General features: G+C 35.1%; 1 protein-coding gene across 5 annotated transcripts; it reads left to right on the top strand.

The window, feature by feature from the left end:
- The first annotated feature begins 2 nt into the window (after positions 1-2).
- Positions 3-25,095, top strand: RNMT (RNA guanine-7 methyltransferase). 5 transcript variants are annotated; one of them, XR_015748863.1, is made up of 11 exons: positions 3-109; positions 3,411-3,613; positions 6,093-6,213; positions 6,885-7,007; positions 14,230-14,345; positions 14,912-15,093; positions 16,166-16,330; positions 18,390-18,507; positions 19,151-19,263; positions 22,291-22,324; positions 24,165-25,095. XR_015748863.1 is itself a non-coding variant. In XM_026671971.2 (11 exons), exons 2-11 carry the CDS (start codon positions 3,434-3,436, stop codon positions 24,197-24,199), a joined length of 1,176 nt encoding a protein of 391 aa, XP_026527756.1. In that variant the 5' UTR covers positions 3-109; positions 3,411-3,433; the 3' UTR covers positions 24,200-25,095. The 5 variants fall into 5 exon arrangements, 3 of the variants coding, with proteins under 3 accessions (XP_026527756.1, XP_087817616.1, XP_087817615.1); XR_015748864.1 differs by having other exon boundaries at positions 3-484; XM_026671971.2 differs by having other exon boundaries at positions 19,162-19,263.
- The last annotated feature ends 686 nt before the right edge of the window (positions 25,096-25,781 follow it).

Here is a 25,781-nt window from a genome sequence, read left to right as displayed (position 1 = left end):
GTGACCCCGGATGGAAATCGGGGAAAAAAACAAACAAACCAAAAAAAAGGGAGGTGCCTCGTTTCTTGAGAGCGGGAGACCGACGTCGCCGCTTCGGAGAAGCAGGAGGGTGAGATTGCGCTGGGTTACGGGCGCGCGCGGGAAGGCGCCGTTGAGGCCTGGCCTCAGTTTTGGCATCTTTCCCTCAGCCCGCGAGCGGGGCCTGCAACTTCTTCGCCGGGTCTGACTGACCGCCTTTTCGGAAGGTTTTTTTTTTTTTTTTAAAGTGTCGCGCCAGGGAAAACGGGGCCGGGCTGTCCCGTTAACGTTGGACGCTTCTCTCCGCTATTTTTTTTATTATCCCCCCCCTCCCCGTCGCGTCTCTTGGAGGTCTCGGAGATGGAGCGCCCGTTTCTGGGGTCACCCAAGGAAGGATCCGAGACGCGATAAGAAGGGCTGGCAGGGAATCAACTGGGCACCAGTCTCCAGCTGTTGGGGATTACAGGTAGTCCTCGACTTACAACAGCTCCTTTAGTGACGGTTCAAAGTCACATCGGTACCGTTTTCCCCCCCACAGTTACTACCTTTGCGGCATCCCTATGGTCATTCAGATGCTTGGCAATTGGTTCGTGTTTATGACTGTTGCTGGGCCCCAAGGTCATGCGATCCCCTTTTGCGACCTTCTGACAGTGGGGAAAACAGGGATTCACTTATCAACCGGGTTATGAACTTATCAACGGCAGGGATTCACTTAACAACGGTGGCAAGAAGGGTCGTAAAACGGGGCAAAACTTGCTTAACACACTTCCCACTTTAACAACAGAAATTTGGGGCCCAATTGTGGTCATAAGTCGAGGACTACCTGTATTACATGTTTCTCCCCCCTTTTTTTAATACATAAGGTCGCAAAGATATCTAATACCCCGCCTCTTATTTTCCTCACAACAACAATCTGCGATGCTGTCTGCGCTGACGGAGTGTCAGCTGGGTTTCATACCAAGAGAGGCCAAGGACTCCTAGTCTTTGCACCTTCATCAGAATAACATCAGAGTAGAACTGGAAGGGATCTTGGAGGTCTTCCAGCTCTATCTAGTCCAGCCCCTTGCTCTAGTAGGAGAGCCTATACCATTTCAGACAAGTAGACTGACTGTCCAGTGTCTTCTTAAAAATCTTTAAAAACTTTAAAAAAAAGCTTTAAAAACTCAACAGCAACTTAGCTCAGCACCTTAACCACTACATCAAATGAGCTCTCAAGATCCTTGCTTTCATCTCTTTCGTAGCCCAACTAACCAAGAATCTCTCAAGATCCTTCTAGTTAGGCATGGCGGTTTTTCCTCTGTAGCTTACGCTATTTTGTTCTGTGTGGCTACCGGGGTGAGGAGTGCCGGTTTGTTGTATGTGCTTAAGGCAGGCCTGTGAAACTCGCGGCCCACGGACTGGATGTGTCACGCCCGGGCCATGCCCACGCCCGGTTTAGAGAAGGAGAAAAAAGTCGCAATACATCATGCGACGTTGTCGTGAAGATGTGAGTTTGACGACCCTGGCTTAAGGCATCAAGCCTGAATGTGGGAGATTGTGAACTCTACTCCAACCTTAAGGCAAAAAACCACCTGGGTGACCTTAAGCCAAGTCACTGCCTCAGTCCTAGGAAGGAAGCAATAGCAATCCATTAACAAAATCTTGCCAAAAAAACTGCAAGGATTTAAGCAGGCAGTTTTCAGGAGTCAAATCTGACTTGAAGGCAAAAAACAACCAACCTTGAGATGATTGGAAATGCCCCTGGTGTGATGGCTGAACAAAGCACATGTAAAGAATGCCTTTGATGAGTGCAAAACAAGAGGAAGACCAGGCTTTAGACTGAGCTTGCCATTCCAATAATTCAATCCTCTGGCCGTGTTTAAAATGTACCTCTTTCCTAGTTCTTATTGTATTTGGGAAAACTAGTTCCCCAAAAGTAAAGTAGCTCATTTATGGGGTATTTCAAAGACTCAGTGTGGCTTAAATTCTTTTGATAGGGCAATTGTTGTGATGAGGCCTCTTACTGGGTTTATTCTTTTCCTGACTTGTGCCATTGCATTATAAGCCCTTAGCTTCTTTTCCACTCTCCAAGAATTAGCTACCATGAAGGAAAAGTAGTAAGGCTAAAGCACTTTTTTCTTTTCCATCTGCCTACCTACTGATATGAAGAAAATGAAATGAAAGATAGCTTAGGATATGAAAAGCTAGAATGGTGCAAAGCATTTGGAATTGTTTTGCAGTTCACATTAATAAGAATGAAGCACCTCTTTGAACTAACAAACCTGCCATTTTTTTTTTTGCAAGGCTGCTTCAATTTTTAATGAAGCTGCTTCAAAAGTTTACCCTACATTCTTGATGTGCATGCACAGGTGAAATTTTTTCTGGATTTACCAGTAAAAATAGGATTAAGAATATAATCTTTTATCCCAATAATCTAGTGGGGGTTAAGGGGTTTAGAGAGGGAGGCATGTGAGAAGAAAACTTGGTTGGAATGAGTTGTAACAGGATATCCTGGAAAGGTATAGGAATCAGCTTAATGTGCATGATTTGATTGATAAAGCAGAGCCTACCACTGCCTTTACTTACCAGAAAAAGCAAAAAAAAAACCAACAACCCTCATTGCAGTAGAAGTTAATATGGATGTAAATAAATTGATGGTGCAGCTTTAAGATTGCTTTAAATATATTTTAGTATCAATTCTTTTGATTTGTATTTAAAATATTTAGTAAATATTTAATAAGAGTTACAGGTACTCCTTGACTTAACACCAATTTGTTTAGTGACCACTCAAAATTACAACTGCAATAAAAATGTGACTTATGACCATTTTTCACAGTTACATCATTTGCAGCATCCCCATGATCATGTGATCAAAATTCAAATGGTTGGCAACTGGTTCACACTTATGACTGTTACTGTGTCCCAAGGTCATGTGATCACCTATTGCTATCTCATAAGCAAAGTCAATGAGGAAGCCAGATTCACTTAACAACCAGGTTACTAACTTACCAACTGCAGTGATTCACTTAACAAATGTGTCAAGAAAGGTCATCAAGTGGGACAAAACTCACTTAACAAATATCTCACTTAAAAACAGAAATGTGGAGTTCAATTGTGGTCATAAGTCAAGGACTACCTGTATAAGGCTGATTATTTGAATAACATAGATCTTGTGACTCAAAATTAGTTTGAGTGAATATGAACTTGTTTTAAGATTCAACTCAAATATGCAAATTCAAATTTAACACAATTCTTTAACAGCATCATTAATATGCTATCATAATTAAAGTTAAGTTCAAGATTTGTTATTTTCCAGTGGTAGGAATGCTTTATGTCCCAGTAGACATCAGTTTATCAGAATGGTCTGTCAGCAAGGTCTTGTTTAGTAATAGAAAATACTATTTTTTTTGCAGCTGTAACAAGCTCTTCAGCTAATATGGCTGAAGTAGAAGAGAGTGGAAAGCGAAAGAGAAAGTTGGAAGAAGAACCTGATAGCAGAAGTATCAAATGTAGGGATTCTCCTGTTGAAAATGATGATAAAACTGCAAATAAGTATGGAGACGGAAGCACTCTTCATCGTGAAATAGAATCTGAAGAGGTTCCTAAAAAGAAAACGGTGAGTGTTTCAAATATTAATATTTTAAAGAAGTCACATTCTTCCAGAAACTTTTAATTAAAATGTAAGATACTATTTGGGTAGAACACTAGAAACACATACAACTTTGTTGTGGCTCCGGGCTTGGATTCAGCTCCTGTGGCTGATATGAGTTCAAGTGAGGAGGACATGGCAGAAAAATACCTGATGTATTAGAATTGTCAGGACCTTTGACCTCCTCTAGTTCCTCATCTGATCAACAGCCGGGAATGGCTGACAGGGAAGTTTTGAGAGAGTCTTCTAGTGGAGATGAGAACTTGGAAAACTTGTGATTAAATGTAAGGAACAGAAGACGATTAAGGAGGCAAACCCAGTTAGAACGAAGGAGGAGGGCGAGTCAATAATTAAGGAAATTAGCACGTTGCCTCAATGAGTATAAAAGGACACAGCTGGGCTGGAAAAATTTGCCAGGAACAAAGTGACTTATTGCGTGAAGACGATACAACAGAAGCTCTGAGGCTTGAGATTTTTTGCCAGGACTGGTTTGCCGAACAGAGCAAAGATTGTTACTGTGGATTGTAATTTATGACAGCCGTTATCTTGTGAGACTTCTTTCTGTTTGATTTACTTGTGAAGCGGCTGCTTTCTGTTTTGCTCGCTTGAATTTTGAAGGGGAGTCATAACACAACTTTATATTCTAGATTGTTATGTTAAACCTTATTGTTATACTTGCATAGGATTCTGCTGTTACAGGCGAAATTAAAACTTAGATATATTCACCCATAGATGAATATTGGGAACTTCATACTATTTTATAGCCATATCCGGGAAGATTTTATAAAACAGCACAATACTGTGTACTAGTAATAATTCCTTGAAATCAGCATGGATTTGACAAGGAGAGGTTTGCAAGACTAATATTACCACATTTTTGTTTATATAAATTTCTTAGTTAAATTTGGGAATGTAGCAGGCATAATATATTTATATTTCAGGAAAAGATTTAACACAGAACTTCATGATATCTGATGGTATGTCTGTTTTTTGGATTCATAGCTGATTGAAAACTTATAATCAAAAAGTGCTTAGTTCTCATTGAACTGGAACACAATATTAAGTGGGAATGAATGGTACAGAATTCAGAATACTCTCCAAAAAATTCATTGATGATTTGGATGTAGTGGGAATGCTTATCAAATTAACAAAAACTGGGTAAGATAGGAGCAAGTTTTAAGTTGAATGGGATTTCCATCTTAGTGTATAAAACACGAGCAGATTTGCCTTTTACCAATAATAATATAACAATATATGAAATACCTGGAAGAGAAACCATTTACATGCAAGCAGGTATCTGTGAGGCCACAATTCAAGCAGACAAGCACCTGCCACATAACATCCCAAACTTATTTATTGTTGATAAGAGAAACAAAAAAAGTCTAGATAGTGGAGAGGGCAGTATCTGGAGATAAAGACAGAGGAAAATGAACTGTAGAAAATCACAAAATACAAACTTGCAAATAAAAGTAGAACAACTGTGGCAAAAGAAAACAAAAATTGTACCAATAGTAATAGCCATCTTGGGTGAAATCCCAAAATAACTGGAACAGTCTTCTGCAACTGATTGATGCTGATTTTGTTAATGCCAATGGAGTTCATTGGCATTAACAAAATCAGCATCAATCAGTTGCAGAAGACTGTTTCACTTGGAACAGTTTATATCCTGTGACAGTATATTTAACACCATCAGACAATATCTGCCTATCCCAGGTCCTTGGAAAGGACTTGATAGGTGAATAAAAATGCCAAATCCAGTCTAAACATCTGGCTGACTGTGCAACCAACCATAATAGCATATTATGTTATTATTTTGGATGCCGTCTCATTCTCATTGATTATGTATGTATGTATGTATGTATCTATATCTCTATCTATCTATCTATCTATCTATCTATCTATCTATCTATCTATCTATCGCCTTTGCCATTGCAAACAGAAATATCAACTAAACATTGTTCCCCTTTATATGTTGTATATCAGGAGAAGAAATAATACATTGTTTACAAATTTACACCTCTTATTTATACTATTGAATTACTGTAGTGCATTTTATCAAAGGTAACTTCTGAACAATATATGGAACTTCAGCTCGTTCAAAATGCACAGGAAAATACATTGAATAGGTTTGTTTAATATTCATGTTTTGGCATTTAATGTGTTTTTTTTTTCATGTTTCCTCTACTCAACAGAGGAATCCTGCTCTCTCTTTTTCTTGTACTCTTATTTGTTTTGTTTTGTTTCTTTAGTGGGTTGGAAAGAATTTGTCAGGAAATATACACTCCAAATGTAAAGATGTAATTTTTTTTATTTGAACCCTATTGCTATTTTTATATGAACCCTATTAAAAAGGAATGGACCAATTAAAGAAGAATGTTGGGATTTAGACATCACCTAAATACATATAAATATTTACATGCTATACTGGATCATTTATTTTATGTAGCATGCAGAAGATGTAGCAGCACATTATAATAAGCTTGAAGAGGTTGGATTGGAACAACGTAGCACGAGTCGCATCTTCTATCTCCGAAACTTTAACAATTGGATAAAGAGCGTGCTGATTGGTATGTCTGTACATTAAAAACACAGTTTAAAATATCTATAATTCACACATTCACTTTTTGGGATTGATTAATTTCTAAATTCCAAATATTAGATTATATATTGCAAAATTAATATTTTGATTGCACAAAAATATTACTGCATTCTTCACTGTTGGTCTATAGTGCAAGCATTGTACATATTTGTAAGAGCATTTTCTTGTTTATCATTTTAGTCTACAAATGTGAGATTATAGTCATATATATATGACTATAATATAACTTATATATTATGTGATTAAAAATGATACTTTTTGTCAAAAGTACATCTCGGTCCAGACTAGTCATCCTTGGATATTATAAAATTAATCATTGAAATTCTGATAATTCAGTGATGAAATTAACTTTATTAACATTTAGCAGATAAAATAGAAACAGTTTGCAGTGAATTAAGTTTTCATGTGGTACAGTTGTATACACTTAACTACAGAACATTCCATTGAGCAGAGTGAAACTAACTTCTGAGATGAAAACTCAAGATCTGTGCATGTGAATGATGATTTTCTTTTTCTCTCATACCTCTCAAAGATAGAAACAATTGGCTGGAGCTGTAAAGCTCTCATAATCATCAGGAAGCTATATTCTAATAAAGAGAGAACATTTCATTTTCTCAAGATTATAATTTTTTCTCTTAGGTGAATTCCTTGATAAGGTACGACAAAGACAACAAAACATTACAGTGTTAGACTTGGGATGTGGTAAAGGTGGGGACTTGCTGAAGTGGAGAAAAGGCCGAATAAGTAAACTTGTATGTACAGGTAAGAACAGCAAATTAATTTGTTTTGGGAATCATGTTAAATGGGTGAGATCTGTTAAGCCTGAATTCCCCAACGAGTGTTAAGGAAAACAAACTAAACAGGATGTGTAGCGTAGTCAGATAGGCAGACAGGTAAATGTGTGAGATAAGTTTGTATTTTAGTTAACACGCAGTAAAAAGCAGATACGCTTGTGCTATCAAAAATATAGTTTATTCCATTAGGAATTATAGCATAGTCAAAATAAACTGTCCATTAGTCATGTATCATTTCAGTCAGTCCAGTCAAGGATACTCAATTTGCAAAGTCCGTGTTGAATATCCAATGTCAGTTCACTTACAATAAATCAGTCCGTATTATCTCTTCTCTCCGTTGAGAAATCAACACTCCTTTCTCTCCTCCGTTCCAGTAAGGAAAAACGCAGTCATCAATCCATCCAGTAATTAGGGATCATTAAGCCAGAGAGAGAGAGCTGCAATTGACTTCTTTTATGGTGCTTTTACAACCACATCCTTAATTACATTCTTGTAGTTAAAGTTACACACACTTTAACCAACAAACCATGATAACTTATTTATTATTTTTACCCAAACCGGTTAGGGTAAACAATGTTATCCCTAACATTCTCCCCTTTTGGGTAATAATAATAATATTATAATAATATAACCATTTACACCTTTAAATCATAATTGTTACAACTCTCTTTAAATTTTACTACACCTTGAGCTTTGGTAAACTGGTCTGCAATGTTTTCTTCCGTCATGCAGTACTCTAGTTTAATTAGACCATTTTTCACAGATTCTCTAACATTTAAGTATCTTAAATCAGTATGCTTTGATCTAGTCTTTACAGCAATATTAGTAGCTAACTGTATGGCTGCCTGGTTGTCCTCGTACACAATAATGGAATCTTTAACAGTTATACCCATGTCTAATAATAACTGTTTGTACAGAATTAACTCAGTGCATAGTAATGACAGACATGAAAATTCTGCTTCCATCGTGGACAAGCTGATATGCTGTTGTCTGATTGACCTCCACCCTATTAGTGTCTTACCAAATAATATAGCCATTCCAGATGTTGATTTTCTAGTGTTTATGTCAGTTGCAAAACTTGCATCTGCATAGGCACTAAGAATCAAATCACCTTTTGGCTCTAGATACAATGCATGGTGCATTGTTCCTTTAAGATATCTTAAAATTCTCTTTAATGCTTGCCAATGACATTGATGTGGATCATTATTAAATCGTGCCAGCTGATTAACACTATAAGCAATATCTGGCCTTGACCAATTGCTTATATATGATAAGCTACCAATCAAAGATTGATAGATGGTCTTATCGAATTTGGGACTTTGAGCATCAGTTTGGCAAACTTCCTGACTCATTGGAGTCTTTGCCGGCTTACAAAGTTCCATTTTATACATTTTAATTAATTGGCAAATTTTATCTTCTTGAGATATCTTAAATCCATTTTTGGTTTTAATTGTCAATCCTAGATACTTTTTAATTTCACCTAAATGCTTTAATTTTATCTTTTTGGCTAATAATGAAATAATCTCAGTAGCTTCATTATTGGTCTTAGTAATCAAAGCAATATCATCTGTAAATAATAACAATAATGACACCGTTCCATTATTTTCTCTTTTAAACATACATGGATCAGCTAAACCAGATTTAAACCCTATATTGTTTAATTCTTTCACAATATATTGGTTCCATTCATAGCCAGATTGTTTCAATCCATATAGACTCTTTTTGAGTTTCCAACAATCATTGCTATTTACTTTATTATCATTTATACCAACTGGTTTTTTCAAATATATTGTATGCTGCAATGGTGCATGTAGATAGGCAGTTTCTACGTCTAAATGGTTAACGATATAATTCTTCTTAGCTGCGCACACTAATGCTGCTCTTAAAGTTGTATCCTTTAAATTTGGTGCAAATACCTCATCATAATCAAATGCATTTTGATTAAATCCTTGAGCTACTAACCTAGCCTTATAAGTAACTGTTCCATTATTTCCAGTCTTTATTTTGAATATCCATTTGCACCCAATGGATTTTTCTCCTGGAGGTAATTTGGTATCTTCATATACTTTCATTTCCTTTAATGAATTTAACTCTTTTTCCATTGCCTTTTGCCAATTCTCCTGATCCTTTACAGGATACATTCTAAGTTCATCTATACTAGTAGGAACTTTATTTACTTGGCAAACTATACTTGCCTGATACCTTTCAGGTGGTCTGGTTACACGTGTTGTGCGTCTAGGTATTACAGGACTTACAGGTGGACTTTCCTTTATTTCCTGTTCTTGATTATCTATCTCTTCTTGATCAATTATTTCCTCTTGTTCTGGTTCTATTTGCTCTTCGTGGACTTCTTCTTTAACTGGACTTTTCTTATAACTAGTCCTTTCTTTCTGCCTCTTGTAGGATTCTATAATTACATCATTATCTGAATTTTGCTCTAATCTATTCCATCCTATATGTTCTAGGAATTGTGCACTAGCACTGCAGTATACTCTAGATGTACCTGGTTCCCAGAATCTATAAGATCTATGGTTTGATTGATATCCAACAAAAAATAATCTTTTAGCTCTATGCTGTCCTTTGTTTCTGAGTTGTGTAGAGATATGCACCCATGCTGGTGCACCAAATGTGTGAATGTAACTTAAATCAGGTTTCCTATCATGCCACAGTGTGAATGGTAATTCACCTGTTGTTGAATTAACAACATTATTTAATATGTGATTACCACACATTATAGCTTCTCCCCACAAATTGTCAGGTAATCCTGAATCAGACAACATAGTCCGTCCCATTGATTGCAGTGTTTGGCCTCGTCTCTCTATAAAGGCATTATGTTGAGGCCTATATGGTGCAGACTTTTTATGTTGAATACCTGCCATCCTAAGTCTATTCTGGAATTTATTATTTGTAAATTCCACACCATTATCTGTTATAAGAGTTACTAATTTCTTTTTAGTTTTCCTCTCTGCAAATTTTAACCAATTAAAGAAATTTATATACGTTTCAGTTTTTCTCTTCATTAGAAAACAGAAACCATACCTAGAATAGTGGTCCATTATGCTTAATATGTATCTAGCACCACCTACACTTGGTTTTTTAGGACCTATTATATCGGCAAATACTACCTCTAAAGACTCTTTGGTAGTAAATCCATCAACTCTATTTGCCGGTATAACTTTGCTTTTGCTTTGATTGCAAGCAGAACATTGCAAATACTTATTACAAGGTTTCAAACTTATTCCTTTAGATAGTTGAACAGTTCTCTTAATCATTTTAAAATTTAAATGACCTAGCCGTCGGTGTAACAAGTGAATACATTCATCATGAGGTTTCTTATTATCATAAACCGTGTTAGCCACCTCTAAACCATTATCATTTAACACATACAATTCACCTTTTAAAGATGCAGTAATTTTCTTACCTTCTTTTTCAATTAAGCAAGTATCTCCCTTAAAGGTAACTACGTATCCTAATCTAACCAACATTCTAACTGAAAGTAAATTAAATTTAAGTTGAGGTACATATAACATTTTTACGTTCTCATTTATATAAGAACAATGTGCAATACCTTCACCTTTTGCTTTAATTTTCCATCCGTTTGCCAATGAGATATGCTGTGAACTCATGGACATTTTTACAAAGTTTTTGTTATCATTTGTTATACAGTGGGATGCTCCACTGTCAACCACCCATAAATTATTTTTCACAACTCCATTACTATACATGGCTAACTCAAAATTTTTATTTTTTCTTTGATGACTTCCAGTATTCTGACTTGCATTCTGACGCTTTGCCTTCTTACAAAATCTTGCCAAATGTCCTCTTCCTCCACAATTAAAACACTTTTTAATTGCATATGCAGTAGGTTCATTATCTTCCTTTTGAGGTTGCTCCCTCCTTAACTGATTTCTTTCAAGCCTTCTTCTGGCCTCTTCAATTAATCTGCCAGTGATACCAGTTAAAGTTAGGCTTTCTTTAGGTAAAATTTCAAGGGAAGTTACGTAGTCATCAAAACTTTCCTCTAATGAAGATAGAATTATGTAGACCTGGTGTAGTTCAGAGAAAATAAGCTCCTTCTCGTGCAGTTTTTGAAAAATGCTTTTCATAGTATTCAAATGACTCAGCATATTACCATTCTTTTGGAGATGCGTCCGGAAAAGCTTCCATGTTAGATTTATGTGAGCACCAACGTTATCTCGGACATAAATCCTCTTCAGTTTTTGCCAACACCCAACAGCTGTTTGCTCTCCGCGTATATGAACAAGTTGCTGATCAGATAGTGTTAGTCCTATGATGCAAAGAGCTTGTTCATTTTTCTGTTTAAAGTCTTCTATCTTTTGATTATCTTCCTCATTTTCAGTATCCCATTCCTCTACGTTTGGTGGGTTTTCAATTATGTTCCACAGACCTTCTCTTCGTAGAAGTAGACTACATTTCATAGACCATGAAACATAGTTTGTTCCATCCAGCTTGGATATAAGGGACAAACTTTGTTGACTGACTTGTGCCATGTTTCAATATATGGATATAAAACTATAATTAATAAAAACACAGCTGTCTGTTTACTGTAACGCAGTAACAACACAAAATCTCACTTTTTACATAAACCTGTTTTTTATCCTAGTTAAACTGACTTTGCAGTCTCTGGGCCCATAACCAGTGTTAAGCCTGAATTCCCCAACGAGTGTTAAGGAAAACAAACTAAACAGAATGTGTAGCGTGGTCAGATAGGCAGACAGGTAAATGTGTGAGATAAGTTTGTATTTTAGTTAACACGCAGTAAAAAGCAGATACGCTTGTGCTATCAAAAATATAGTTTATTCCATTAGGAATTATAGCATAGTCAAAATAAACGGTCCATTAGTCATGTTTCATTTCAGTCAGTCCAGTCAAGGATACTCAATTTGCAAAGTCCGTGTTGAATATCCAATGTCAGTTCACTTACAATAAATCAGTCCGTATTATCTCTTCTCTCCGTTGAGAAATCAACACTCCTTTCTCTCCTCCGTTCCAGTAAGGAAAAACGCAGTCATCAATCCATCCAGTAATTAGGGATCATTAAGCCAGAGAGAGAGAGCTGCAATTGACTTGCTTCTTTTATGGTGCTTTTACAACCACATCCTTAATTACATTCTTGTAGTTAAAGTTACACACACTTTAACCAACAAACCATGATAACTTATTTATTATTTTTACCCAAACCAGTTAGGGTAAACAATGTTATCCCTAACATTATCATCCGTCACCATGGACTGAGGTATCACCAATATGCTGATGATACTCAGCTGTATGTCTCGGCTCGTGATGAGTTAAGTGTTACTGTGTCCTCCTCGCAGTGCCTGGAGGCTGTTAGGGGCTGGATTGTTAGGGGCGGGTTGAAACTAAACCCTTGCAAGACCGAGTGGCTCTGAGTTTGGGGTTCGTTGATTCAGGGAGAATTACCACCTTTAGTCTTGGATGGGGTGGTACTACCCCAAACAGACCCTGTGCGTAATCTAGGGGTTTTCCTAGACTCACGACACCTGTTTGAAGAGCAGATGGCGGTCATGGCCAGGAGGACCTTTGCGCAACTGTGGGTTATGCAACTGTTATGCCCTTTCCCAGATCAACGGTCCCTACTCACAGTCACTCATGCCCTGGTCACTTCCTGTCTTGATTATTGGAATGCGCTCTACATGGGCCTGTGCTTGAAAAGCATCTGGAAGCTCAAGTTGGTGCAAAATGCAGCGGCCCGCATGGTTTTGTGGAGACCCCGGTGTGCACATGTGTCATCTCTCTTGCAGGAGCTGCATTGGTTGCCGATTTGCTTCCGGGTGCAATTCAAGGTGCTGGTTATCATCTTTAAAGCCCTTCATGGCTTGGGTACAGGTTATCTGAGGGAACGTCTCTTGCCAGTCACATCTACCCGACGCATTAGAGCGAAGAGGCAGGGAATGTTGTGGGTTCCACCCCTGAGGGAGATACACCTGGTGGGACCCAGAAGAAGAGCCTTCTCTGTGGTGGCTCCCTCTCTCTGGAATATCATTCCCCCAGAGATTAGAATGGCCCCCACTCTAGTACTCTTCCGAAAGGCACTGAAGAGCTGGTTTTGCCAGCGGGCCTGGGGAACCCAGAGAGGAATGGAGCCCATCAAATGGCTAGTGTGATCTGCTGTCATCAGGGTGGGGGGTGGGAGTTGGTTTTTTTTGTTTTTTTGTTTTCCCAAATTTTGTTCTATTGTACTGTACTAATTTATTTGATTCTTTTTGTTAGTTTTTATTGTTTTTTATTTTTATTTTCATTATTTGTTTTAAATATGGTTTTATATTGTGTAAGCCGCCTCGAGTCTCCATGGGCGAATAGGCAGCAGTATAAATTAAATAAATAAAAATAAATAAATAAATAAATAAATTGTGGATAACATAGAAAAGGAACTTTGAGATATCTTTAATTTTCATTTTGCAAATACGGTATAATTTGTAAAAAGAGTAAGAAAATACATTAAATCCATGTATAGGATGAACTACCTTAATAGCTACCTGGCTCTGGTAGGGTGAAAGAGTAGAGAAAAATTTCCAAAGGCATATTTTATATCCATTTTATGTTTTAGTACACAAGTTTGCTAATAGTGAAAATAAGCAATTTTGAAATTAAATGAAACTTGCATATTGTACGGGTAAAAAAGAATAAAATTTGCAAAACTAGAATCTAGTATCATAGAGTTTATTCGGTTTCAACTCTATTTCAAGTGCATAGTTTCTTGAGTGGTATAAGTAAAATCAGATCTGCAGTACCTAACAGTATCTGCTAGATTCCTATCTGGAATTGTAAGATGCATTATTGTCCTTACAAAAATTTTACTTATATCATCTATGCATGCAATAAATATGTATTATATTCATATAAACATGTTCTGACTGAAATGCTTTCTAATTCTTTAACTTGGATCTCTTCGATGCACATTTTCTGTTGGCAATAAAAAAAGTTATCTGCACTATCCTATACTATACTCACTGCAAATAATTGTCAAAGGTATTATTTTTAGGTTTGATTTAATATTTGTTCTGAATAAACACTACTGAACACTGGCATAACCTTGATGTACTATAAGAAGTATTTGGTTTTAAATAGAATTGTATTTGTTTGAATTAAGCCTCCATTTTTGCTAAATCTCAGCAAATGAGTGATATTTCAGCTTTTTTAAAAAATAGATATTGCTGGTGTATCTGTACAACAGTGTGAACAGCGTTTCCAAGATATGAAAAACCGTGGTCGTCAGAATGATAGATTTTTCAGTGCAGAATTTATAACTGCGGATAGCACCAAGGTATAGTTGTTTTATGCTCTTTATTTTCTTTTTATTACTTTGAAATTTGTTATTCTTTCTGTAAACTGGAAAGTAGTCATTATGACTGAAGCAAAATTTTAGAAAAAGGTGTTGAACTCTTAATAAAATAGTTGCATATTTTACAGACTGAATAATTAATCTAATCTTGTTGGCAGGGAGAGTTAGGAATTAGTCTTAAACATTTCCTCTGTAAAACTGAAGATTTATGGTACTGCATTTCAATGAGACAAGTACACATTTGTAATTTATGCCATGTGAAATCATACGTCCAGATATTCACAATTTTATGTAATAATTTTTCTATATATTGTTAACATCACGAACATACATAAGGATTGCCTAAAATTGTTCCTTCATTGTTGCTTTTTCCCCTGAAAAAAACCACTCCAAATATTTTTACTTAGAATTCAGTTCATAAGGATATAACAGATATAGATACAGTAGATACAAAAAAGTAATTTTAGTTAGGTTTTCAAAAAGCTTTGTAGTTAGGATGCTGGAATAATATACATTAGTTTTTTATTTCCTTTTTTTGTTTGTTTCAGGAACTTCTGTCTGAAAGGTACAAGGATAACAATATGTACTTTGACATTTGCAGCTGTCAGTTTGTGTATCATTATTCATTTGAAACCTATGAGCAAGCAGATATGATGCTTAAAAACGCTTGTGAGCAACTTTCTCCTGGAGGATACTTCATTGGCACAACTCCAGATAGTTACGAACTTGTGTAAGTTAATGAGAATGAATTATGTGAGAAATAAAGGAAATATTTTTTAAGTCAGGTATTTTCAAATGTCAGGTTTTTTTGGAATTGATTGGACAAAGTATTGCTGCCATAACAATGATGAATATCATTATTAATATCTGCTCATATTATTCATCTTGACTGTTTCATTTGTTTACCTCCCTGACACATAATCAATCAATCCAGCTCTGGTCTGTGGATCTTGTGACTATAATCTAAAGTAAATGTATTAAATGCATAATAGGAATATCATGTAAATTAGAAATACTGTATGTCTGGTTTGATTCTGTATTTTATTAGTCCACAAGATTCCTAACACTTGAAAATTCCCTCTTAAAGAAGCACCCTATCCTCTTAAGATACAGAAAAGCATTTTCTGCTCATTAAAATACCAAATTTTCATTGTTCCAGACACTAAATATGAAACCATGAGATAATAGACAATTGCAGCCATAGATAGAAAATACAATTAATAAGTAGGGCTGTGTGGAACTTTGGATTTGAAAGCAAGAATATGGCAGCTGATCCTAGGAAGATGTTTGGTTTAAGAAAAAATCTATTTTTGCATGTCCCCATGTTCTGAAGCACCATTTTGCTTCTAATTTGAAGCCTTCCACAGCCATTAGACTTTGATTACCCTCTGTTAATTAACTTATTCAGGATATCAAAAGAGATGTAGCCACTACATTTCTGAGTGTGCCTATTGAAAGGTCACTTCCCCCAACATGTTGGGGCAAATCAGATGTACCTAACTGAAGTGTCAGGATTGTTGCATTTTCCACAGCTGCCTTACTGTGCCATCAGTCTTGGCAGAAGCAATTTCCACATTGTACAAATGTTGAGACAGTCTTCAAAAAGTCCTCTGAGCAGCTGCACCAAGCTTTTTGTAAGGCATGGTTACCTCACTGCTTTAAAGATACTTTGTTCTATCCAATAGGATTTTTTTAAATCATTGTTTTATTTGGCTTCTTAGTGTTCTCTGAATTGGCTATATAATTTCTCTTAAGTCTAACCAAATGTTGTAATTGTCTTTTTTTTTAATGTTTTGCCATAGAAAACGCCTTGAATCTTCAGAAACAAATTCATTTGGGAATGAAATATATAATGTAAAGTTTCAGAAAAAGGGAGACTATCCTTTGTTTGGTTGCAAATATGACTTCCACTTGGAAGGAGTGGTTGATGTTCCAGAATTCCTGGTTTATTTTCCATTGCTGGAAGAGTAAGTTCTTACCTAATCTTACTTTTTGCATGTTAGTTTAGTTTTATTTCTTTTCAGCCTCTTTACTTTATATTTTAAATATTATCAGATACTTTGAGTAATTGACATAGAAAAGTAGTTTATAAAACAACAAAAATACTGCTTTATTTAAATGTTTGTCAGAGTTGTCCATAAGTTGGCTTTGCCTATTTTAAGTTTTCCTGTATAGTAACTTAAGCTTAAGTTTCCTTGAGGAATAACAGAGCCAGGGATAGCTCATGAATTCGAAACAGACTTTTTGTCCACTGTTTGGAATTATATAAGTAGTCTTCAGGTTACGCCTATACGATCAATGACTGTACAAAGATACAATGGTGCTGAAAAATGGACAAGATTGGACCTAACATTCTCCTGCCCACATTTTGTACTGCCTATCTGGGCATTCACCTCCCTGCCACAGTACCCATCCTCCCATCTATAATTTTCACCTGCAGCTGTTATCCATTAGCCTGGAATTTCTGACTCTTCCCATGCCATGGTCATGAGGTCTTCACTTAACAATCCACATCATTCTGTAGTTATGATAGCAACTGGGATTCCCGTTGTTAAGTGATACAGTCTTATGATGTGGCACTTTATAACTGCATTGTTTAATGGTGGCAATTCCAGATAACCTGAGGACTCTGTAGCTTTCTTCTTCATTCCTTTCTCTTCTTTACATCCTCTCATACAGGCAGAATTAACACTGATTAAAATGAATTTATTTGGTTCTATAGTCTTAATATTGCACTCCAACTTACTTTCTAGTGTTCATAGAGTCAGCAGGATAATGTGTCTGGAAAAAATGTTATTTAAGGCTGCTTGAATAAAAGTGCAGTTTCCAAAATCATGGAAAACAATTGTTCCTCTGCATTAGTTATACTTCACCTCAGTATTGCTTCTAGCATTGGATATGGTATTTTTTAAAAATGGAGGCAATTTAAAACAAGTGTAAAATGGTAAAGAGGATGAGCAGGGGACTAGAAATTAAGTCTTTCCAGAAACAGACTAGTGGAGATTTTAATATTGAGAAAATATGCCTTTTCAAGTACTAGAATAAGTGACACACAAAAGAATGCCACAACATTGTCCCAAAGGTGCTTTTTGAAAAAGCAACTGGAGTTTTCTTTCTTTTTTTCTTGAAGACATTTTATTTCCACCCCCTGATTCAGGTGACCCTGAGGGAATAGATAAACCCCAAATGACCTCAAGGACTCTCAGAAAGAGTGCTAACAATTAGTTGACTGCAAGGAATATAAATCACCCTCCCTCCCAAGTTCAGAATTGAGGAAGCTTCTTGGATGAGAAGTGAAACATATTCAAGGAAAAAATAAAGAAAAGTCCAGTTGCCTTTTGAAAAAGTACCTTTGGGATAACGGTGACCTGGATGACTGAGAATCTTCATAGACAATGCCACAACACGTTCTCTGTTGTTTCAGACTAAGAAAATAGAATAAAGGTGTTATGTGAAAGTAGATTCTCATTAAATATTGAATATTTTTTTACAGTTAGATCAATTTGTTTATTATATATAAATTGTATATTATATATAATAAATTTATTATTTATCATAAGAGCCTCGGTGGTGCAGTGGTTAGAATGCAGTACTGCAAGCTACTCCTACTGCAATTTGGCAGATCAAATCCCACCAGGCTCAAGGTTAACTCAGCCTTCCATCCTTCCGAGGTGGGTAAAATGAGGACCCAAATTGTTGGGGGCAATAGGCTGACTCTGTAAACCGCTTAGAGAGGGCTGTAAAGTGGTATATAAGTCTAAGTGCTATTGCTATTACTCGAGATAGTGAGTTGAATGTTTTCAAACAAAAATTTAGACAAACAATTTTAATAGATGCTTTAATTTTGTTTTCCACATTGAGCACAGTATAGGGCTTGGTGATTTAAATAATTCCTTCTGATCCTGTAATGCATGTTGCTGCACTTTTGATGCAGATGATGGTTGCTCTGGATACAGAAGTACTGTTTGAAACTTAGTATTTTGAGAATTAATAATATCATGATATACTACTAAATTTACTTTGCAGCATGGCAAAGAAGTATAAAATGAAACTAGTCTACAAAAAAACATTTTGGGAATTTTATGAAGAAAAAGTGAAGAACATAGAACATAAAATGCTTCTGCAACAAATGATGGCATTGGAGGTAATATATATAGATATAAATATATATATATATATAATCTTAAAATTGTTGGTCTGGTCAAGTGTTATATATTTTTCAAATAATGTATTGTCACTGGATTAAAAGGGAATTTTGTAATAGTTTGCATGTTTATTTTTATTTGAATCAAGTGTATTTAAGGTTTTGACTTGCTATTGGCTACCCACTTCTGTAATAAACATTAAGACGTGTTATTTAAAATCTAATTGATGATATTTGGATACAACAACAGGAGTAATTACAGTAAGTTGTTTTAAGTTTGTTATTGATAACTTTCCTTGACTTTCCCCATTTGGATGTCATCAGCCATGCTCACTGGAAATTATAAGAAATGTAGTTCCAACATATTTGGACAGCATCTGATTGCAGAAGGTTAATCTGAGATATGGGCTTGTATAAGTATAGTACCATGCCAAAGCTAAGTAGGTCTTATTCTGTAAAGAGCTTGAATACAAACCAGTTCTACCTCCTTTAATTCTGTAATGGGTGGAAGAGATATAATTATAAGTTGGAAGATACAGGTGTGGTGTAGGACAAGTTCATTTTGCTGTGGAGATTATTACCTATTCATATAAATTCATATAAATACTGTTGATGGGTTATATTTGCATTAATTCTATCTAAGCTATTTTTCAGAAATACCCCGCTGACGAAGGTTCCAGATTGGTCTCACATGTAAAAGAGGATTATGAGCATGCAGAAATACTTAAGAAGGATGGAAAAGCAAAACTACCTTTTGTAAGTATTGGCCAAATTGTATTTCTCTACCTGAAACATTAAGTCTTAGTCATTTAAGTCAATGTGAACACTGCAATATCTTGTCTTTCAACCAGATTAGTTCGGTTGAAGTCTTAAGATATTTTTCTTCCTCTCTCTATTGAATAGGCTTAGGTCTCTATATTAGATGGCCTATAGAACACATTTTTTTCTCTTCTGGTGCCGCTGTGAAGGAAGACCATTTTCTCAGGTTGCTGGCTTGATATAGATTGTGAAATCAGCCTGCCTCATTGCCCAAATGTCAGGGAGAGATTCTGCCCCCTTAATTTCTGTAAAATGGCAAAACAATTCATATTTTATTATTGGTTTCTGTTTGCAGAAAGGGCAAGAAAGTACTGAAGCTTTTTGTGTGTGTCATGTTGGCACATAATATTAATGTTAAGTTTGCTTGTATGGCAAATAGCTTTTTAAAAGAGTTATTATTTGAAATATTTGAGTCTTAGGAGGAGAAAAATACAGTGCAGGTAGGTACAGTTGTTTATTTTAAGGTTGGATATTGGCATATAATAACTTACAAAGGTGTCGTTATGTATAAATAGGGCTGTTCAAAATGAAACATCAATCTTGTAGACACATTTATGAAAATTGCTAGTTTAATTAACTTGTCTTCCTGCTCATATCATAGTAATTTAAGAGATTTCAGCTACTGTTTGAAAACAGAAGTAACATAGAAATGAATTGACAAAATCCTATGTGTCTATTCTTGAAAGTGTTTTTTGCTCCAGATAACTAATAGTTATTATATTCAAGTAAATTGCTATCCTTGTTTGCCTGAATATGCTTTATTATGTGTGGAAAGTTGCAATATTTTTCTAAGAGAATAGAAGTAGCCATTATTTATTGATTGTTCAAAATTACAGTGAAAAAGTAACTGTATAACCAGTCTGTACAAAAATAAGGCAAAAGAAAGCTGAAGTAAGGTAATAAATACAGTTGTAGTTTCATTTAGTGACTCCTTTACTAAACAACTGAATTACTGTTCCCAATTGTAGTTGCAATAACAAAGTAATATTAAGAAATTGGGAAATATTGTTATTTCCTAGGTTAAGAAAAGGTAACTTGGGAGTTCTAATATTAAGCAATTGTTCCAGGTAGATAAATAGTTATATCCAAGTTAGCTGCTATCTTTATTTGCCACAGTGTCCTTTAATATATGTGGAGAGTTACAGAGAAGCTTTTGAATATAAATATTAAGGAAATAAACCAGCAGTGGTCCAGTATTATGCAGTGGATTGAGCAGTTGGACAGATAGATAGGTGAATAAATTGGATTGGATTGATTAGATTGGATTAGATTAGATGTGATATAGCTTTATATATCTCTTATTTGTTAACTTATTTATTGGTGTTTGAAACCCAGGGGGAAAACATACTGTAGCATAAGGTTAGGGTAAATCTAAAGATGTCCTTAAGTTTAATTTCTGGTAATTAAATAAAATCTTTCATATAGGGTGCTTTTTTGGGAGGGTGGGGGGCAGAAGATGAGGAATGTAAGAAAGTGGTTTACCATAGTTGTCTTGTAGAATAATTTTAACTTTTAAGATTATTTTCCTGCCTTGGGGTCCCTGATCCAAGTACTGATCAGGGACTGAATCTGCTTGGTTTCTAAGACCAGACATGGTCCCCTAGACCTTTTAGATAAACACATATAAATGTGTAAAAACTCAGTCTTTAAATTTTCTTCATGTAAAAATGTTTTTTATTAATTTCAGAGAGATGAAATTTCTTAGATATCTATAATTGGATGTTGTTGTTTTTTGTATCTTCTTTGTGAGGCTCTTGCCAGGTTATACCTGCAATAACAAAAGATCTGCAGAAGAAATCATTTTACATAATGATAAAGAATAATTAAATCACAGATAAAGTAAGGCAGCTAATATTACATGTAAATGTCAGCTTCTATCACCATAAATTTTTAAGAAGGAATTGATAGATGGGTAAAAATGCCAGATCCAGTCTAAATATCTGGCTGACTGTGTGAGAAAATGAAATATTCTGGGTCTTTAGAATTCAGATAGACAAGCTCCTGCCACATAACAGTTCAGACTTTGTGATTGTCGATAATAAAGGCAAAGTCTGGAAAGTGGACATTGCAGTATCTGGAGATAGAATAGAAAATAAAGAACTTGAGAGAAAATCACAAAATACAAAGATCTCCGAATGGAAGTAAAACAACTATGACAAAAGAAAACAACAATTGCACCAACTTTAATAAGCACTTTGGGTAGAATTCCAAAACATCTGGAGCACCATTTAAACATCACTGGCATTGACAAAATCACAATCAATCAGTTACAGAAAGCAGCTTTACTTGGAACAATTTACATCCTGTGATGATACCTTGAACACCATAAAACAACATATACTTATCCCAGATCTGGAGGAAAAACTTGCTACGTGGACAAAAATGCCAAGTCCAGTTTAAACATCTGGCTAACTGTGTGGCTGATGCTGTTTACAAAATCCATTGCAAAAGATAGTTTTAGTTAGAACAGCTTACATTTTAATCAATAACATCTGCCTATCCCAAGCGCCTGAGAAGGACTTGATAGGTGGATAAAAATGGCAAATCCCACCCAAACATCTGGTTGACTGGGCAACCAATCATCATAATAGCTGTTTTTAATAATTTCTTGAAGCTAAGGAAAGTAAGATCAAATTTCAAAGGGCAAAGAATTCAATAACATTGCCCCCACCATAGAAAACAATATTTACATCATCCATCCTAATATTACAGAAATGAGAGGCTGCTTTTCTTGGGAGCTTATCTTCAGATGGGTTGAAATTGAAAACTGGTAGAAAGTTTTTAGATATTTTAAAAGTACAAGATCTTTGTATTAATCCAACATTCAGCTTCTAACTGTGCTTAGGGTCAAAGAAAATGCTTAAGTATTCTAGTATAATATTGTAGAACTCGGTTTAGCTTTCTGAAGTTCAGGAAAACTTCAGAGAAAAACAATCTTGTAACTTTCTTTCTTTTTTCTTTTAGGGAACAATGAGTAAGGCTGAATGGGAAGCAACAAGTATGTATTACAAGCAGTGTTTGAAAATTCCTGGAATAGTTATCAAACATCTATCAAATATACATATGTTTGCTTAGCAGCATTTCTGTATTTGTCTTGCTATTGTGCTATTATGATAAATTTCTTGAGTGTAAATATTTCATAAATAAATCTACAAAGTGAATTTTTGCACAAAAGGACTGGCTATTCATCATAGTATGTGCAAATTCATCACTAAGTATTGAGATTAAATTCAGTCATTTAACTTTGCATAGTTATACTGACTTGGAAGTAAAGAAAACCACTCAAGAACATGGACATGGAAATCACTTTCACATTGTTAAGAAAACATTGTGGGTACATCCATGCAGTCAACCAGTGTTGAGTATTTCTGGAAGAAGTCTTTACCTTTCAAATTTATAATCAGTAATTTATATAAGTAGGCATTAACATTTCAGTTCAAGTTATTTATTTGCCTATTCATTCATTCATTCATTCATTTCATTCATTTAATCAATCATTTATTTTCCACCTTTATTATATTATAAATAATGCAAATTACTTTCCTTAATGTTTGGATGATGTTTATTGAAATGTATTCCTTACATCAGTTCCATTGTCAAACATCAGTAGAATTGATATAAGGAATAAATTTCAATAAAGTAATATCCTTATGGGTGCCAAAAAAGTGGAATGACTAAAACGGAATTATTATGCAATTATTAGTTTTAAAAAGTTTGAAAATTGTGAGACATACTTGATTATGCTTTCCTCTTAAAGTGTAAAACAGGAAACATGAGCCAGGAATTATAGCCAGTAGAGTTATTGATGGTGATCAACTAGCACCTATACATTTTGTTACATATTATCTTAGCTTTCATGACATGAACCATGTATGTTAAGTGCAACCATATATATTGTTTATACCATTAATAGATTTATAGAAAAGATTCCCATCAGTGTAGATATTGTAGTTATAGAGAACAATTGATTTTGATTTAATTTAAATTTTAAAAAAATCAATGCAATTACTTTCTAGATATGCAATTTTTTTTTGTAATCTGTATCACTATAAATTAAAATTCGTTAGCAATTCTTAGAGAGATCCTGGAGTTGTAACCAAGGCTTGGGTGAAGGTTGCTGCAGGTTCTGTGTTTCTGTATTAAGTGAGTACATGAATTTAGAATAGTTAAACGTGATTGCTTATACAAGCTAATTACCTTGCAGCTAATTACCTTTGAAATATCAATATGTGGTCCACAACAATTTGTTTAGTGACCGTTCAAAGTTACAATTGCACTGAAAAAAGTGACATGACCATGTTTCACACTTATGACTGTTGCAGCATCCCCGTGGTCATTTGATCAAAATTTGGGAGCTTGGCAAATGGTTCATGTTTATGACAGTTGCAGTGTCCTAGGGTCATGTGACAAAGTGGAAGCCAGATTCACTTAACAACTGTTATTACAACTGCATGATTCACTGTACGACTGTGGCTAGAAAGCTTGTAAAATGGGGCAAAACTCACTTAACAAATGTGTTACTTATTAACATAAATTTTGGGCCCACTTGAGGTCATATGTCGAGGACTACCTGTATTTCAAAAAATAATGATTTTTTTTAAAAAATATACCACCAAGTACATATGTTTTCTGTATACACACATTACTGGGAGTAGTTATGTCTGGCTATATTATGAATGATAAAGATGATAATAATTTGGTAGATGTGAATAGGGCTTGCATAGTTTCAGATTTGTATATGTACGAAAAAAATTAGTGTTAGGAACATCTCACAGTAATAGTGAGAAAATTTTTGACACGTGATCAGGCTGTTAATATTTGACTTTTTTCCCTTCCAGGTCTATACTTGATTTTTGCATTTGAAAAACTTTAAAAGGAAAACAATGAACTACAGATGACGTGATCAAGCATCCAAACTGACAGCTATTTTATATTTTTATGTTTAAGTGTCTGCAGGAAACAACCAAGATAGGGCATGCTTATATTTGAGTCATGGCTGCCTGTCTGTGACAGATGGTTTTTTTGTTGTTGTTTGTATGTGGTGTATATACAGTATATGTGTTATGCCTTTTACTTTTTGTGTGGTATGGCTTAAGTTCCTACTTTTAACGAAATATGAGTTTTCTGGAATACTCAGGGTGTTGTCAGGTACAGAGTTGCCAGTTGTCAGAGTACTGTATGAAGATCTGATCATAATGTAGTAATATGATAATGTAACTGCTGTCAACTAAAATGTTTGAGGAATAAAGGATTTGGTAATTATATTGCTACAAATTATAGGACTACAAATTACATTGCCAAGGACTACAAGTCTACTTACTGTTACACTTGTTGCAAAATAAATTCCCAAGGGATTATCTCTTGAGATCTGCTGCAGAGTGTTGTTGGGTTGTATAAAGTTGTAGGCTAGTAAATTTGTAAGCACTGAAATGTGAGTCTGGATCCAGTATTCGCTGCAATCAGTAGAAATGTTACCCTGTTTTGAAACCTATACTAGTGGGCATTTTCTTTAGACAACTTTGTAAAGAGCTTACATGATTCAACAGCTTTCATGTGTATGAGTTCTGTGTGTGTTGGGATACCAGAACTACATTATTCATGGCTTGGGTTTTTTATTTCACAGTGGAGTATTTTCACTGTTAAATTAATTGTGGTTGGTATGTAGCGTGGGTAATGTTTGGAGAAATACTACTGTGCTGTTTGTATCCCTTAGATTGTAATTTCTTTTCAATAGTTATGAAAATTAAAAAATATTTCTCTTATCATTTATATGTATCTGAGACGTCGGAATTCCTACTTAGATAGTTGTTCATATATATTCTTTGAAAATTCGTGATATATAAGTAGCAAAAGTCATTTCCATAAGAATTTTTTTTTACAAATACTATGTTTACTAGCTAGAATTGTCGTACAAATTATGATTTTTCTGAGTTGGATTTAATTGGATATACACTTTTAAATGAATAAAGTATAGGTCAACACTATAGTGAATGTACAATCCACATTCCTGCAAGCCCATACCATCATCTAGTGTTGGTAAATGATGATAAGGGCTTGTAGAAATGTAGATTGTCTGGCCATGGTGTTCTGGATGAAATAGGCCAATTTTATACCATGCAAAACACTACATACTCTTTTTGTTTGGAGGTTTAATTTCTGGAAAACTTTGAGACAATGTCTTAGCTAAGAATGGTCTGGAGAACTGGAATCTTGTGAAGCTCATGGAATCATAGGTTTTGCACTTGTCTACATTCTTGCGCATGTAAAAATTGTGTGTAGTTTGTGGCATACTTTTCCAATATGTGAGGGATATACTGTATATGAAGAGATGAGGTTTATTTTTTTAATGAAAGAAAAGATTTTTGCCTAGTATTTCCCACTAAATTCTGCATATATAGATTTTTATTGCAACTGTAGCTTTAAATTGTACTCTTAAAAATAAGTTCACTACTCAG

Source organism: Notechis scutatus, chromosome 3 (assembly GCF_049901735.1).
Source record: "Notechis scutatus isolate UNSWTSFEM ecotype Mainland chromosome 3, rNotScu1.2, whole genome shotgun sequence".
Lineage (NCBI taxonomy): Eukaryota > Metazoa > Chordata > Lepidosauria > Squamata > Elapidae > Notechis > Notechis scutatus.
Note: the sequence above shows the minus strand (reverse complement) of the source record. Positions and strands in the feature narration are given on the sequence as shown.